Consider the following 18,244-nt stretch of genomic DNA (forward strand, 5'->3'; position numbering starts at 1 on the left):
TTTAAATAGTTATAACGTGTTCGTTTTCAAAAAGGTGTTGTGGACTTAGTGGCAAAATATTGACCAAGAGATGGCTTAATATTTCGGAACCATTCAGTATAGGGTAGATAATAAGGTAGAGACAAAAGTAAATTCTTGACGAGCCACTTTTTTCTATCTTTTAAAGGGGTTAGACTAGGTTTGGAAAATGAAACCTTCAACGATGGATTTATAGACAAAGCATGCTCTTGAGAAATATTTTACGTGTGTAAATTCTAAATTGTGTCAGAAATTAACTTTATCCCCACCATAATGTGTAAATATAGGTCAGACATTGCATTGGAAGAGGCCTAGGCTATAGCCTACTCTGAGTTGGTATATATAAGGGTTGGGGTAAAGTTCATTTCTGACATAAATAAATGTTAAATTTAGATGTAGGCTGCAGTTCTGACCATAGAGGTAAGTTTGTTTCTTGCCTATCTGAATAATCAGTTAATATAAATATTATTCTGAAAATCTATGAAACCTTGCAAAACAGATCTTCTACTTAGATGAAGTACAAGAAAAGCATTTTCAGCTTAAAAACTTTGTTCATTCTGAAATTATGAGGTTTCAAAGATCTGCAAATAGGCCTATCAATGGCTAGATTTAGAAAAAAAACCATTGACATGGTTATTATGCTCAAGTAACAGGAATTACATTTTCAAAACTAAAACCAGATAAAAAACAAATGAAAATTAAGGTATAATATTGTTCTGCCAAAAATTCCAATCAGACAAATATCTAAGGCTCAGAAATGAGAAGTGGGTTGACATAGTAGCTTGACAATACCTTGCCAGAGCTTGTTTTTAAACCTGGATTCATTGCTGAAAGTTTTCTTTTTCCTAACCTAGCCCCTCTCCAAGATAGCCAAAAGTAGCTTATCTTGAATTTTACTAACATAAGCATTACAGCTTATAATTTGCCTATATTTTCAATTCAATTTTCTGTCCAAATATATGCTAACCTAGTGGGCTTATGCCTCATTGCTCCTTTCACTATAAATTAATGTAAATTAATGATAGAATCCATACCAATAAGAATAAGGTGAACTCACTACTCAATGGGGTCCCAAAAGGTAAACCATCCATAGTAATCAAAGGTTTTAAAAATATGCTTCTAAAGTGTTGTCTAGTGAAAAAATCCCCATTTGTAGCTGATTCAGGATTGGTAATTATTATTTCTTTAGTCTTAACCCTTAACTGGTCAGGTGCTTTTATTGGGTATGTAACTGGTTTAGTGTTTACCCCATAACTAAAAAGCTTGTAAATGAAAACCATTTCAGGTAGGAACTTGTAATTTACCTTTAAGCCAACACAATCAAATATAATATGTTTAACATAAAAATGATTCATCTAGATACATTCTGGGCAAAATTTGTTGGGGTGGTCCTTGCAGCATCCCTTTTTGCAGATCCTATAGACCCTAGTTGTCTTCTGGTCAGTTGAACAGGAACAGATACTGCAGCACTGATTTTTGCAGCTGGAATGTAAAAGTTCAGCATCAGACCTACCTGTAGACTTGATTCCCACAACATTAGACTTGAACTTTCTTGAATGTTCTTACACTCTAACTTTCTTGGACATAACTTTATTGGATGTTCTTGAGGAAGGGAGTTGATGGATACTCTAACCATCAAATGAGGCTTCATAAGTTCTAACTGTGTGAGAATTTGTTGGTACTGGATCACATTTTCTTGACTTCTTGTTTTGCTGACAAGTAATCCTGCATTTACAACTGCAATATCAAGCATTGCAAGTGACCAATGCTGACGAAGAAGTGACCAATGTGACCAATTGCAAGTGACCAATGTGAAGAAAAAATCACAATCCTTGTGCAGAAGAAATGCTGAAGGGAGCTTGCACTTTTTCTTCCTGAGGGCTCCAACTTAGGTAGTATTCTGTCTGTTCAGCTTGTCAACCAACTCAAACAAGGAGTACCAGTTGTCCATGGTTATGTTTCTGTTTGTGTTCAAGACTAGCACAGCCAGAGTCAAAGCAATGTGGGTAAGAATGCAAAATTGTGCCTACTATCTTGGTGAATTTGCTACAATATATGAAGGCATTGGATAAGTATTAGATGTGGGCATTGGTCAGACACTGTATTTTCAGTCTGTACTTGGCTGGCTTCAAAGGGATGTACATTTTGAACACACATCAATCCCTAAAGGGAATGAGCATTTTGTCAATTGTCAAATACTCAGACAGAGTGAATTTCTCCCTCAGATTTCCAATGTAGGTAGTATTCTGTCTGTTAAGCTTGTCAACCAATTCAGACAAGGAGTACCCATTGTCCATGGTTGTGTTTCTGTTTGTATTCAAGACTGGCACAGCAAGAGTCAAATCAGTGCAGGTATGAATGAACATCAACAGTGTGCCTACCATCTTGGTGGTTTTGCCACAATACATGAAGGTATTGGATAAGTAGTAGGTGGGGGCATCAGTCAGACACTCTATTTTTAGGTTACTTGGCTGGCTTCAAAAGGATGGACATTCTGGACAACAACCACTGAAGGGAAAAAGCATTTCATCAATTGTCAAATACTCAGATGGGGTGAAGTTCTTGCTGCATTCTGTCATCAAAGCACTAACCAGATCTCTGATAGGAGTTACATGATCTTGATGTTTTTGATTCTGGAAATCATCAAAGCACAGAACAACCCTCATTGAACAGAAACCTTTTGACACTCGTGACTGCCCTAAATATATCTTGGCTGGTCCTGTCAGCTGCAAAGAGACTTTGAGCATCTTCTCCTCCAGATATGAACACTCTGGCTAGGTATAGCAGGCCAATAAAATGCTCTCATTTTAGTGTAGTCTACAGACTTAGTAAACAAACTCTTTTCCAGTTGACTGAACTTGTACTTGGCTTGACAGAGCTCAATCTTTGTGTTGAATGGCTCACAATTTCCTCAACCATTTCCTTAGTGAACAGGTTGTTCCAAGCTTCTTCCAGGAACAGCTCCCATCCTAGCCTAGATGGGCCTTGAATACCAGGTAGTTGTGATACTATATTAGAAGAGCAAGCACATAGAAGCTGGTGGTGGCTGCTTAAACCATTTTGTTCTACCATTTCTACTGATAAACACACACATGGGTTTCTTCTGCTGCTTTGCAAGAGGAACATCAACTTTGTCTAATGTACTTCTGATCTGGGGCTCTTGTACATCTAGACAACTAGATTGATGGGCTTCTATGACTGCCTGTTCATTGGTTTTGCCTTCTATGATATCTTCTTCAACATCCTCTTCAAACTGATAATCAGGATTCCTACCACAACCTTCATCTGTTAGATCAGATAGTTCCTCTTCTCTTTCAGGAAGCTCTGTGACTTCTTCCTCAGTTAGTTTCTTGTGGCTACTCATATTGACTTTCTAAAAAAGTAAGGAATGAAAGGGAAAGACAAAGGAGAATAAAAACATTCAGCTTCTTGGCAAGAAATACTTTTGAAACAGCAGAAACGCCAAATTTACTACTAAAAAGGTTGCAAGACCTTCAGTATTGGCATAGATAAATGGTGGAAGTAGTGCAACTATAGTCTCCCTATGGAACATTAGCCATTCAGACTCTTTAACAACCATTTTTCAAAATATTTGACCCTGACAGTTTTCAGTTTTTTTGTTATGTAATTGGTTGGTGGGGTTAAAAAAACTACCCCAGACCCCCTAACCTCCTTTCTGGATGTACACAGTAGGTTGACTGACTCACCAAAGATTCTCTGTGGGGTATTTGAAAATTACATGGAAGCAAGATACATACATATGTATACTTATATGTATACATACATATTAATTGCTATTTATGAGACATGGATTATGGGCAGCTCCAGTTGTATCTTGAAGGTTTGGCTTCCCATTCTTTGTTGAGTCTCCTTTTCAAAAAAAAATCAGCTGATGTTGAAGACACTATCTCCTTGCTTAAACAGTTCCAATCATTGATTACCCTTGGGCTGAAAAAGTCTTTTTTAATTCTACAGTTAACTCTGGGCTTCTGAAGCTTCTCAGAATGACCTTGTATTTGTCTTTGGATAGCTTTTCACTATATGGTTTCTTGCCAAGTCTGCAAGTCCAGAGATGCACTTGGTGACCCTACTTTGTACACCTTCAATCGTCTACATATCGCCTTTGTAAAAAGGACTGGCAAGGCAGATTCTGAATTCAAGAACTGGTCTCACAATTGCCTTGTATAGCTTGAAAAAGATTCCATGTGATTAGCTTGTTCTTTTAATAAGTCCAACGCTGAAATTTGCTTTGGAAACAGTTTGTGCATAGTGTTCATGGAACTTTAGAAGATTATCTATAGTAACTCCCTGGTCTTTGCTGCTGGTGTAAGCTGAGAGAAGAATGGGGGATGAAATTTGTTTATCATTCATAGTGTATTGGTACAGAGGATTATTTTGACCAACGTGAATGGTGACATATTTTGATATGTTAAAAGAGAGAAGTCATTTATTTTGGGCTTTGCCATATTTTTCATAATGATCTGTCTTATCCTTTTTTCTCCAATGGTGTTTCCTTAAGTTTCTTTGCTATCTTATGCTAGCCATTGTATATGGTAAGGTCTTAGTTATGGGAACAAAACTTTCTATTGCATTCTGTTGCCAAGTTTCCATGACCACAGCCCAGAATTCCCCCCACTATTCATTGATCCCACCCAGGAGCAACAACTTTCATGTAACCTTCCTCAGTTTGACCCTAATTGCCTTGCAGTCTGTAAATATCTTGTCTGTATGTCTGTTTTGTGCTTTTTGTATATAGGTAACTAATTCAATGGTGAAGTGGTCACTTTTACCAATAGGCGGGAGATAATTTATCCTTTGGATCAGTTCACTATTGTTAACAAAGACTAAGTCAAGTAATGTTGGTTGCTGGTGGGGGTGAAAACAGAAGGGTTGATTGATTGCTTTGAAAGTAGAGAGATCATCAATACAATCAATAAAGGGAACAGTAGTGGCTGAACTACAAGTAACTGAGCTATGCGAAAACCCCTCCTCCCACAAGAGGTTAGGGAAATCGAAGTCACCTCCCTTCTATGATGTCATTTTCAAGGGCTTTCTTCAGGCTCTTTAAATATTCTTGCAAATTTGTTTTCAAATTATAGTTTACTGTTAAGACTAAGGAAATAATAATTAATATCCTTGAATCAGCTACAAATGAAATTTTTTTCTCATTAGACAGTTTGTTTTAGAAACATGTTTGAAGTTTTTGGTTACTATGGACTGTAAGGGCTTGGGGCCAGAGTAAGGACTTGAATTGGAATTATCTTCAGAAACAATTATTGAACTATGAAAGAATGTAAGAGAAAGTATCAAGTGAAGTATTCACTTTCATGCTAGCTAAATTATTTTGAAAACTACAAATTTACCAAAATGTTGAATCTAAGTAAAATTACGTCATCAGCTACAAATTTACCAATGTACACCCCCCTCCCCTGATTGTCCCACATATAGCACTAAGATACAGGTTTAAAATATACCTAAAAATCAACAGTTGAGGCTTTATATGCACGATTTCATAACTGACAAGGTGGACGTACTACTTGATTCCATACAGCAAACAAGTTTGCTTGTTTGCTGTTAATGGGATAAAGTTATTGCACTACTTTGAGGTTGTTTTCATATTGATTTGTACCCTTTAATAGACAATTTTACAGTTAAGTTAAATTGAGTGATATTCTCCAATCCCTAGAATAGGTCTTTCTTTTCGGACATCCTCACCAGCGCCATCTTTTTTCATAAGTTGATTGGGGGCGCCATCTATAAAGACAATTTCTCCCATATCATTAAGGTGCTGATTTCTACTGGGAGCAAGCAGAAGAGGGGAAGGAACCCCCCGCAAGCGCCGTACTGTACCCGCTGGTATTCAGTTACCCGAAAATTGCGGGGAAAAGGTGAGGGGGGTACTTACGCTTCCCTTGTTCCTGGGTGATTTCAGTAGGCGTTCATTCAGCGCTCGACGCGTGAAGGTGTATTGTGTGCGAAAGAAAATAAAACGTTCAAGATTCTGGACTACTTTCAGCTCTCGAGCAGTGAAGTTCGTTGGTATGACACAAGAGACTATTTACGAATATATATACGCGCCTGTCCTGAATTTCGCTCAGACAAGTTTGCGATATGCCGATATTTCCCGTGACGCGGTGGTTGCTACGGGAAGTAAATTTTACGGAAAAGACATTCTGTACGCTGCGCATTGCAAACTGAACGATATTTTGCGGCAACTTGGAGATGAATATGTAATGAAGGACCGCCGAGCTGGTTTGCAGAGTGATGTTTTCATGGGTGATTTATACGATGCTATCAAGAATGCAGAAAACTCAGCCAATTTCACCTATAGATTTACTATCTGGAAAATTGGCGAAGTGCCTAGAATACCGCAAGATGTGCTGACTTCTCTTTCAATTAGAGTTAACGAGTGCACAGAGAAAATAGAGGGACTAATCGATCAGTGTAAGATCTACCTTCCGTCAGGCCCTACTGTCTGGCCCCCGCTACCGAAACCAGAAAGACTTGAGAATCCTGTAGTGATAGCGAATGTGCCGGCGGAAAGCCTTGAATCATGTGCCAAACAGAAGGAATTTATCGAAAAGAACGGTGGAAAAGGACATATTCGCCAGATCACTCAACGAAAAGGTGGGTTAGTTGCCTTTCTCGATACGGCGGATTCAGCTCAAATCCTCGCAGACATGTTGAAAGAAAATGTCCGTGATGTCAAGGTTTCTTACCGGAAACCAAAGTTTTTAGCGGTGGCAAGATTCGTTCCTCCGGCAACCACAGAGGAAGAAATTATTGCTGCGAATTCCGAAGTTACGGAAGTCCACCGGTTCGGCACCTCTGGCACAGTGAAACTTGTATTTAAAGACTCGTTCGCGCGAGATCAGACAATTAAACGCGGAATATTTGTAGACTACACCCACTTCCGGGTTGAGGCCTATAAAGAGCTCCCCAAGAGATGTTTTAACTGTCAATCTTTCGAGCACCTCTCTAGTGCCTGCAGCAACGCTCCGAAGTGCTCTAAGTGCGCCGGTGCCCACGTCGCATCACGGACGTCCCCATGCACGTCCACCACAGTTAAATGTGCTCTATGCCCAGAAGGCCACAACACCCACCCCTCATACAGCATGAGATGCCCACTAGTTAGAAATGCTATGAAAAAGCCTACTACAACGAAATGACTTCTCTCTCCATCATTTGCCGAAATATCTATGGGCACAATTCAGTCAAACTAGACTACGTTAAAGAACTATGCCGTCAATTTAATGTTGTGTGCTTACAAGAACATTTACTCACCTCCGAAAATTTTGGTCTTTTCGAACAGTTGAATCAAAAAACTGTGTTCATGCATGAAGCAAAAAGGTCCTCAGTCCGCGGTCGACCTAGTGGGGGCACTGCTATCATAACGGACAGTTCGCTTGAATGTCAAAAGCTGGAATCGTGTGAGTTCTTCCTCGCTGTAGATTTTCCTGGCCCCGGGGGTTTTGTTCTGATCACGGTTTATCTACCAACAAACCTAAACACCCTCTCTTCCGAAAAACGGTTCTCGGAAGCTTGTGGCCGCCTCTCGCGCTTACTTATTAGGCTGGGCAATCGAAGAGTGCTAGTCTGCGGTGACTTTCAGTGCGACTTAACGAACCCATCAAATAAGCTCTCCGAAATCTTCTTCTCAGTAATCCCAGCTGGGTATGATCTCTGTGAAAAGACTGACGCATATACGTACATCCATAATTCCGGTTCAACGACAAACATTGACCATGTGCTATGTAACTTCTCTCTAGGTGCTCCAGTCACCGTGGACTCTGAGCACACAGTAAGTGATCACCTTGGCTTGTGCTTTAAGGCTAACTTCTTCCCGTGTAGGCCGAATAAGCCCCAAATTTATGCTACCAAGACTGAGTGGAATAAAATAAACGCCGACCAGTATAAACAGACATGTGATGAGATTCTCGGAAAGATAAAAGTTCCCTTTCAGCTCTTGATGCATGGCTCGAGTGATTTGGTAGCACTAGACATTTATTGTACTGAGATTATACATGCAATGAAAACGGCTGAGCAGGCTTCTGTACCCACTCGCCGTTTTAAACCTGGAATCAGCAAGCCTGGCTGGAGTCGCTCTCCTAAAGTAAGGCAAGCCAAAGCTCGTGCTAAGTTTTGGCTGAGATTATGGCGCGATTGCGAGAGGCCTAGGTCAGGTGTAGTGTTTGAGCAGTTCCGCAACACGAAAAAAACTTATAATAAGTCTGTAAGTGATCTTAAAGCTGCCGAAGCCGAACTTGCTTCCCAAGAAGCAGCAAATAATCCTGTATCTATGTGGAAGTCTTTTAGACAGTCTAAACCAGTGACAAACCCTGCTAGTAACATACCTGAGGAGCAGTGGGTAAAACACTATAGTGAAGTTTTTGGGATCAAACATGCCCAACTAACAACCGAAAGTGATAGTGAGCTCTCACGAGCTTTTGCGTCCCTCTTGAGCCAACGGAACTATTTTACCGTCTCAATAAGCGAAGTGCTCCAGGTTATTAAGCAGCTGAGAAAGGGCAAGGCTCCCGGGCACGACGGAATTGTGACTGAACACCTCCGCTGTGGCTCACCTCTGCTCATTGAGCACTTGACGCTGCTATATCAAATGTGCCTTGATTCTGGTGCAGTCCCTAAGTCGTTTGCCCTAGGTATTGTGTCTAACGTCTTGAAGAAGGGAAAGAATCGTAACCTCTGCTCTAGCTATAGGCCTATAACAGTTTCTAGTACATTAAGCAAAGTGTTAGAGAGACTTCTGTTACCTGAGCTGTTACGAAAGTGTAAAATTGACAATCGACAATTCGGGTTCCGTCGCCACCTCGGTTGTGCATTTGCACATCGCCTTCTTACGCGTATAGTATCGAAAGCTCAGAATCAATCACGGACTCTTTTAATTTGTGCAGTAGATGTGTCCGCGGCGTTCGATTCGGTAATTCATTCAAAGTTAATTTTGAACCTGCTGCACCAAGGTGTGAACCCACATGTAGCGGCCGTCCTATGGCACTGGTATTCGAGTAGCCTTATCCGTGTTAAGTTGAGTAGTGAACTCCTGTCGAAACCGATTAAGCTTCACCGGGGGACTGCGTCAAGGGTCGGTTTTAAGCCCTGTACTCTTCAATTCACTAACCTCGTCGGTAACAAAAAAGATTAACGGTGGTTTTAACACTGAATGTATGGATGTGAGCCTACTGTGCTACGCCGACGACATACTACTGGTGAGCACATCGCTTTGTAACCTTCAAGCTAATATCGATCTCCTAAGTCGAGGTTATACTAATATTGGTCTGGTTATTAACCCTGCTAAAACAGAATTTCTTGTATTTGAACCCCCGCGTGCGCCGTCTGAAGTTGCCCGTCGCGAGGCTACCTGTGTTACCGTTGCAGGGCAAGTAGTACTTCCAAGCCGCAAGTTGAAGTACCTAGGTATCACATATGGAAGCGACCTCAGAAGCTCGCGTGCTCTTTTTGTTGACCAGGTTCTGTCGGGTTTTCGGTCTGGGTATGCTAAACTTGCAGCTCTGAAGTTTAAATTTAATAAGCATATCCTTGCTAGGTTGTATCGTGCCGTCGCTCTTCCCTTTGCTCACTACATCTCACCCGTTTGGCATTGGCTATCGAATTCGGATATGTTGCGAATCCGTTCAGGCTTTTGCAAATATTTAAAGTTTCTGCTTGGTCTGCCACTTTACCTCCGTAACACTGGTCTGCTAGAAAAGTATCATATACCTGATCCTGTTGAGTTCATGCCGAATTTTGAAAAACAAGCTCTCGTGAAACACAGGGCACTATTATTTGATTTCCCAGCGACTTTCTTGCTTGATAGTTGAAGTGTGATTTGTTTGTATTTAGTAGATTATTATGTTCGGTTGATTTGTTTTCGTCTTTATTTTCTCTTTTCTTTTGTTTTGCTCCGCTTTTTCATGCTTCTTTTTTATAAGCGGGTTTGTAATAAATTATTATTATTATTATTATTATTTGTATGTGCTTTCCAAATATACAAATCAATTTACTTGAAAATGCACCCACTCCGTACCCAATGGTCCCATGTAATGTATTTCTTTGTTACATCAATGTAGTATATCTATTTCCTATATTATATTAAACTGTTCTATATTAAACTTTTTTTTTCTCAGCTTGCTACTTATTTCTATATGTGATTGAGTACATAGTTTACCAAAATATTATTTGAAATGGTTTTGCAAAATGGAGAGTAATGAAAGAAAAATACATGATCATCAGGTTAATAGAAAAATCCTGCATATTATAATATGAGAATTTTAATGTTTTCTTCTACTTTTATATATTCCTTGGGCTATATATGGAGGGTGGTGCAGTTGAGAGTAAATTGATTATTATATTTGGAAATAGTACAAAAAAGGTATTGAGTAGTATGTTTACCTTGTCCCTGTGTCAGTTGTGGAATCTTGAAGTTGTCTTTTGTTATATAGCCTAATAAATGCTACCATCCTAACTAGCAAATTTTGCTTGGTTTCAGCTTGCTCTAAAAGGCTAATATGCTTACAAAAGTTAGCAAAACGCCTGAAACAAGCTTTCTTTAACTCATAATGTTACCCAACTTATGACTTGTTGCAAGCTAAAAACAAATTATTAGGTAAATAGATCCTTGATTCAAGGTTATTCCAAGTTTGTTTTCAGTCTTAAAGTTTTCAAAAGATACTTAGAACAAGCTAACAACTCTATAATGTAAAACTATCTTGATGCATAAAATCTAGTATAAAACGCGCTTTAGCTGGTTAGATAATCACTGCTTTAACAGTTAAATCACAGAAAAGTCTCAAATATACTTCTGAGAAAGTGGATTGTTTCACTATTGGATCGGACCTGAGCAGAGTTCCTCAGGGAAGTGTATTGGGTCCTACACCATTTAACATTAACAATGCTTCTTCTTCTATCACCAGTAGATTAATCCTCTATGCTGACAACTCAAGGCTTCTCAGAGTCAGTCTCTGACAGAGGCGCCATTTGGGCCAAATCTTGGGGTTGGCATGAACTCCATCTGCCCCCCCCCCGATTCACTGTGTGTCGCGTAAGAAAAATCTGGGTTTTGGCAGCACATTGATCAAATATTCTAAGTAAAAATGCATTTTCAGCAGCCGTGTGTTGCTTGGAAATGTACTGTAACCAAATGTGGAACTCAGCCACACTGACCTCTAAGATTAATTATAACAGTGAAGAATACAATCAACAAGGTTAAGTGATTAAACTGAAAGAGGAAAATTCAACCAGACTACAGGCTGGCATTCCTCAGTGAGAAACTTTCTTATTTAAGCAAACAGTACGTCAGTGAAAGTAACCTTCATTGTTATGCTTAGGGTTGTAACCAAAATCTCAGTGTCCCTTCAGCAGAAATCTTCCAGATCAAATATATTTACAAAAAGGAAAAACATAACAAGAAACAAAAATATAACAACATTCAAGGTAACAAGGGGAACCGCCGAGCTTTCATCTTTGCAAAATCGTAAACAAACTGGTTGTAGTCCAAAATTTTTTACTAAATCTTTCTCTGCAAATATCAAAAGGAGGTGTGACTGAGACGATCATCTCCTGTTGTAGACCGCGGGTAGTTTTTCACTATTTCTAGGCTAGAAAACAAATGCTCATTGCTCACTGTTGTCTCAGGAAGTGTGGCAGCAATACGAAGTACTTTAATTACTTCTGAGTAAGCCACTGGTAATGCCTGAAGATGGTCAACAACGTCTAGGAAGTTTTCCGGCTTTTTCTCCTCATTGAGCAAGAAATGCTTGACAATACCAGCTTGAGATTCGAGAAGAATGCTGTTGATATCCAGCTCGCTGTAAAGAGAAGAGAAAAGCTTGAGCAGCTCTGTGTCCATAAACTTGGTTGAGCTTGGATCCAAGGCTTCAAACATACTCAGCACTGGCAAGTTATCTGTGAACCTTCTGTCAAATTCGGCTAGTAGACGGTCAAAAGTTTTGAAGTATTCTTGCTTCATTTCATCCGCCAAAGTAGTAGTCCAATTTCCAAATTCAATGAAATTCTTTCCTAGCGTCAAAGTTGTCACAAATTGTTTCCGATGCTTGGTGATCTTTTGAATTCTTCAAGGTCGTCCTTTCTGACCAACAGAGGAGGGTCTAGTCGCGGGTCCATTCACAGCAGGTACTTCAATTTCGAATTATGTTGCAAACTCTTTAGCCTTCTTGAAAGGCAATACAAATAAAGCATCTGAACGCAGGTCGGTGAGTTTGCTTCTTGTGGCCTGAATCAGGGTGCGCGATCGAGAAATAACCAAGTCGACGGCAACGGCATGGAGTTGCTGAGACAGCAATTTCGTTGCTCGCGTAATTGCTTCTATGTAGTGCAATTGGAAGATAACAAGGAATGATTCCATCAAGAAATGATAGGCCAGGAACTGACCTATTTTAGTCGATCAACTTAGATGAATTACTGCAAATATTCAGAATTTATAATATTAAAATAATCATCTAGGAAACGGGCATTTGACAGAACTTGAGAATTAGATTATGTATCTAACCTGCTTTCAAAGTTTACAATGGTTAATAGCAAATAGTGTTATTATTATGGCCGGCAAAGGACCCTTTTTGGTGGAAGCTTGGGCCCCCTGGAAAATCTGGGGTGGGCATTTGCCCCCCCCCTGCCCCCCCCCAAATGGCGCCCCTTGTCTCTGAGATAGAGAAGATATAGATAGAGAAAAGTATCTATCTATATTTTGAACTCGAATTTACTTATCATAACGGTTTTAATGAGAAATAATCATAAAATGCCGCGAGAGGGCTCATTCTAACGGAAATAAAAAGTTTCAGTGCCCTTTTTAAGTGACCAAAAAAATTGGAGGGCAACTAAGCCCCCTCCCACGCTCATTTTTTCCCCAAATCACTGGATCAAAATTTTGAGATAGCCGTTTTTTTCAGCATAGTCGAAAAATCTAATAAATAAGTATTTCTCTGAGGACGACTTCACAGTCCCCGGTCCCCAGGGACTGTGATCCCACACAGTCCCCGGGATAAGGGCTGCAAGTTATGAACTTTGCCCATTGTTTACAAATAGTATTGGTTATTGGGAAGTATACAGACTTTTTAGGGGGATTTTTTTCTGGTGTTGGGGGGGGGGTCGGGGTCATTTCTTACGTGGGAGGATCTTTCCACGGAGGAATTTAACATGGGGAGGATAATTGCCATGAAGGGGGCGCTATTTTTTCCAGCTTAATTAAAAAAAACAATGAGGAATTAAATAAAAAAAACAAGTTTCTTCAACTGAGAGTAAGGAGCAAGATTAAAAATCAAAACGAACAGAAATTATTACGTATATGAGGGGGTTCTTCCCCTCCTCGATACCTCACTCTTTAGGCTATTGTATTTTTAGTAATTTCAAAAGAATTATTTATTTTAACTAAACGGGCTTAGTGATTCAGGGATCATTCTTAAAGAATTAGAACAAAGTTTGAAATTTAGTGTAAAGAGTGAGGTATTGACGAAGGGGCGAACCCCCCTCATATACGTAATAAAAAATATGCGAATATAGAAGCTCGTTACGTAAGTTAATTCGTAATTTTGGTATATTTATTACTAATAAAAACGTTCGCAAATAAAATTAAGTTTCTAGTGGCCTTCTTATGTAACCAAAAAAATAGAGGACAATTAGGCCCCCTCCCCAGTCCTTTTTTCTCAAAATTGTCCGATCAAAACTTTGAGAATGCCATTTAGCCAAAAAAGCAAAAAGTAATATGCAAATTACGTTTTAATTGTTCATGCACGATTAGCCAAAATTTAGACCTGCTTTAATAAATAACGTTCAGAAATAAAATAACAAAATTCCCTATGTTAAAGGGAACACGCTAAAGTTTGATTCTTTGTCTCAGTTCAATGAACAATGAACAATTTTTAGAACAATGAAAAAACTTTAGCGTAAAGAACGGGGTGCTGAGGAGGGGTCAGCCCCTTTAATATACAGAATGGTTTCTGTTCGTTTTAAGTTTTGATGTCGCTTCATATTTTCAGTTAAAAAAAAAAATTAATTTGGCAAAATTCTAGTTTAGTGACTTTTTGCTATCTCGGAAAGGGGTTAAGTTAGAAGATGAAACTTTCAGGGATGGGTCTACAGGATAAAGTATGCCATGGGAAGTATTTTGAAGTACCTGCCTTTTCTCCCTCTCCCTCTAGAGGGTCCTGACCTTTGATGACCTTTAAAAATATGTGTGTTATAAAAGTGAAACCTTGCAGAATAGATCTTCTGCTTGAATGAAGTACAACAAAATTGTTTTCAGCTTCACAACTTAGCTCAGTCCCAATTTATAAGGTTTTAAAGATATGCAAAGACATTTCCTAAATTTTGAAAGAAACATTGATATGGTTCAAAATTCTTCTCAAAGGAAAGGAATTGCATTTTCAGAACTAAAGGCAGAGAAAAAGCAACTACTAACTGAAAATTAAGGTAAAATGTTGTTTTTTCAAAATTTCAATAGGTACTTTAAAATACCTTCCCGGGATATACTTTAGACTGTAGACCCATCCCCGAAAGTTTCATTTTCCTAACCTAACCCCTTTCCGAGATAGCAAGAAGTCACTAAACTAGAATTTTACCGTTAATTCGTAATTTTGGTATAATTATTACTAATAAAAACGTTCGTAAATGAAATTGAATTTCTAGTGGCCTTTTTATGCAACCAAAAAGATTAGAGGACAACTAGGCCCCCTCCCCTGCCCTTTTTTCTCAAAATTGTCCGATTAAAACTTTGAGAATGCCATTTAGCCAAAAAAGCAAAAAAATATATGCAAATTACATTTTAATTATTCATTCACTATGAGCCAAAATCGAGACCTGCGTTAAATTCAAAAACGTTCAAACGTTCAAACAATTCAAAAACGTTCAGAAATTAAATAAAAAAATATTTCCTATGTTGAAGGGGCTGTCCCCTCCTCAACGCCTCGCTTTTTACGCTAAAATTTGACTCTGTCACAGTTCTACTTTTTAAAACAATAAAAAAATTAGCGTAAAGAGCGGGGTGTTGAGGAGGGGTCAGCCCCTTTAATATACAGAATGGTTTCTGTTCGTTTTAAGTTTTAATGTCGCTTCATATTTTCAGTTAAAAAAAACTTCTTATTTATTCTCCCCTAGAATTGACGATTCTTGTCCATCTTCATTTGAGAAATCTGTTGTTCTTTACCTGAATGTTTACTAATCGTCACAAATGTATCATAATTTACTAATTTTCCAGTATCATTCACGGCGTTATCAAGCGCAACGTCACAACCCTTCAAGGTTCTTGTCTAGGCCTCTTTAAAATTCTTTTCTATTGTGTTGTCTACCTGGTCGCTTAAGGGCAGGTAGATATAGTCGAGTTTGTTCCTCAGGTAGTTAGAGAAGATAGTCTTTTTTGAGTTACGATACTCGGGTTGTGACTGTATTTGTAAATAATCTTGTGGGAATGATGCTTTGAAAGGATTTCCTTAACTTAATTTTTTGGTTGGATTTAGTTTTTATTGGATATTTGTTTTTCATTGAAGGTAAGTAATGTTCATTTTTGATGTCGGGGAAGCTTCAAATAGGGTAAGATAAGAAAAGGAGTCTACTTAAGTGTCTTGACATCGGATTACCCGATGCCATAACGACTTTCCATTAAATTTACGAGTAAAACCCTAGTTTATTGGCTTCTTGCTATCTTGAATAGCCATTGAGTTAGGCGAATAGGCTAGAATTCCAGTAATGAACCCTAAGCCAAAAATATAACCTGGGAAGGTACTACCAAGCTAAAATGTATACCCTTGCCTTATTTCTAGTGCAGAAAATATCATACATGCAATGTCTGTGTTAATTCTGGCAAAAACTGGTTTGCCTAAAGTTTTAGTTTTCAGTTTATTTTTCATTGGCTATTCGCTAGTTTTTGGAAATTTATGTCATTTCAGTAGAATTTTAATACATATCAAGAGTTTTGGTAAATATATGACCGTCCATATTATTGACTTACCAATAAAGTGAACATACCACTCAATACCTTTTTTTTAATGCTCTTTACTAATAAAATAATCACTTTACCGTAAATTAAAATTTAAGCACTTTTTGAGCTCTTAAAAATGACGAATTTTCAATTAAAGTATGAGTTATCGGTCGTTTTCCGACAAAATAATACTACGTTTTCTCAGTGCAAAAATTATTTATAATAAGGTTAGGTTAGGTCAAAAATTGCTTCTTCAAAGTGCTAGGTCAAAAATCTTATAAGTTCGGATAATGTATGACAATAGTGGCGGTTCTGGTCTCTCTGGTGCCGGGGGCACAATCTTGATTAGCGAAATTTTTCTCCCAAAAGATTTCTGGCCAATTTTTAACAAAATTTTCATTTATAAACAAAGATTTCATTTAGTAACAAAATTTGAATACAAAATACAAAAAGCATTACAATTAAATAAATTCTGTCCACTTACTTTTATTTTAAAGGAAAGGCGATGAAGATATGGTGAAAATGAAAATTTTGGATTCAATTTGCCTATGATTACTACCAACTGCGCCCTCTTCTTTATTAAGAAAAAAAAAGAGATTACAAAATGATTATAACTATTAGATTATTTATGTGAAATTTTGTGCCCTTAAAATTCCTGCGCCCGGGGAAAAGCTTCCTCTATATCCTCTTCCCCTTAAAATTGCCTCCTTTTGAGACTTGAAGCACTTTTATTGTGTCTTATTCGAGCAGAAGAAATGTTTTGCACAGTTTCACTTCTATAACTCAAATATTGTTAAAAGTCATCAAAGGTCAGTGCCCTCTGGATGGAGGAGAGGAGTTAGGTGTTTTACAATATCTTCCCAGGAGATTATTGAGGCTCTGGATGCATTCCTGAGTTTCTTTTACATAACTCAACTACTTTCCAAGATAACAATAAACCCTAAAAGTAGAATTTTACCTATTTTCGTTGTAAGAGGGAAATTAGACTGAAAACAAAGAAAAATACCATTTAATTGCCTTGTTTAATTTCTTTTAAATATAATGGCTACCGCCGTAATTGCTTTCCAGTCCTTCCCCTCTAACGGGGCTAGATCAGGCACGAATTGAGGGCTAGGCAGGGGGAGGATGAAAATTCAAGCTTTATTTTGTAATTTGAGTAGGAGCTAAAAAATTCGCAAACATCTAGGGTTTTAGGAGCCTGGTTTCTGAGCCCCCCCCCTACGTAATTCCTTAGGCCAGATGTCACTGTAAGCTATATACAAATTTTTGCAGATTTAGCTGGTTTCCTTTATTGTTTTTTTTTTGTGATTATTTCTCATCAACATCGGGTCAATACTAGGCTAAAAAAGCGGAAAAGTAAAAAAAACACCAAAGAAAAAAAAAAAATCAGTGTAATTTAGTTTATTTTCTCTCTGATTTCTGTCTTGCAGAATATATTTATCATCCCTTCTTTTGAATTAAATTTTAAAAAAATCAAGATTTTTCAACTGAAAGTAAGGAGCAGTATTAAAACTTAAAACGAACAGAAATTATTACTTATACGAGAAGGGTTCCCCCCTCTTGAACACATCGCTTTTCGCGCTGAAGTTTATCGGCATTAAACAAAAAGTTACTTATTGTTCAAATTAAACGATCCTTGTGTTTCAGGAGTTGTTCTTAAAAAAAGATGGGATAAAATTTAAACTTTAGCGTAAAGAGCGAGGTTTGAGAAGGGGGGAACCTCCCTCATATACGGAATAATTTCTGTTCGTTACAAGCTCGTTATAAATGTCACTACAAACATTTTTTTTTCTAATACTAAAAATCGCGACTATCATACATCACCTTCATTTTGTCGAAAAGATCGCAAGTGAATTTTCTTTGTTATAATTATAGTTAATGTCATATTAAGACATGTAACAAAAAGTTTAAAATTTTAAGCCCCCCCCCCCAACAAAACTAAGTCTAGAAAGTCACTACGAACATTATCTTTCTAACAGTAAAAATCATGACTAACATATAAATATCTACATTTTGTATTTCGGAAACATCACAAGTGAATTTCTTTTGTTATAAGTATATTTAATGTCAATTTAAGATATGTAAGAAAAAATTGAAAAAATTTATAAGGAAAAAAAAATCGAAGTTAAAACAATGATTTAAGTTCAAAAATGGGGGCAAAAAGTTGTGGGAGGGGTAATGGGGGTCCTTTGGAGGTGTGACATGGATGACCATAAGTTTCCTCTTAAAAAACATCATTGCAATTAATTCATAAGTTCGTCGGCCAAGCGTGTGTCAGAAGAC

The 18,244-nt window shown here is 38.0% G+C and overlaps 2 protein-coding genes across 6 annotated transcripts in view; both read left to right on the plus strand.

Moving 5' to 3' along the window:
• LOC136038487 (uncharacterized) overlaps positions 1-18,244 on the plus strand; it is a 138,929-nt gene continuing 120,685 nt past the window's right edge. The window contains exon 1 of one of the 5 annotated variants that reach the window (XM_065721565.1): positions 1-115. The gene's annotated coding sequence lies outside the window, so the exon portion shown is untranslated. Of the gene's footprint in view, positions 116-15,339; positions 15,531-18,244 lie in introns of those variants that run through there. The other 4 variants (XM_065721566.1, XM_065721568.1, XM_065721564.1 and 1 more) reach the window with 4 other exon arrangements.
• Positions 9,201-9,854, plus strand: LOC136038978 (uncharacterized). The gene has a single exon (XM_065722496.1). It carries the CDS (start codon positions 9,201-9,203, stop codon positions 9,852-9,854), a length of 654 nt encoding a protein of 217 aa, XP_065578568.1.

The sequence above is a fragment of the Artemia franciscana genome, chromosome 18, assembly GCF_032884065.1.
Source record: "Artemia franciscana chromosome 18, ASM3288406v1, whole genome shotgun sequence".
Taxonomy (NCBI): domain Eukaryota; kingdom Metazoa; phylum Arthropoda; class Branchiopoda; order Anostraca; family Artemiidae; genus Artemia; species Artemia franciscana.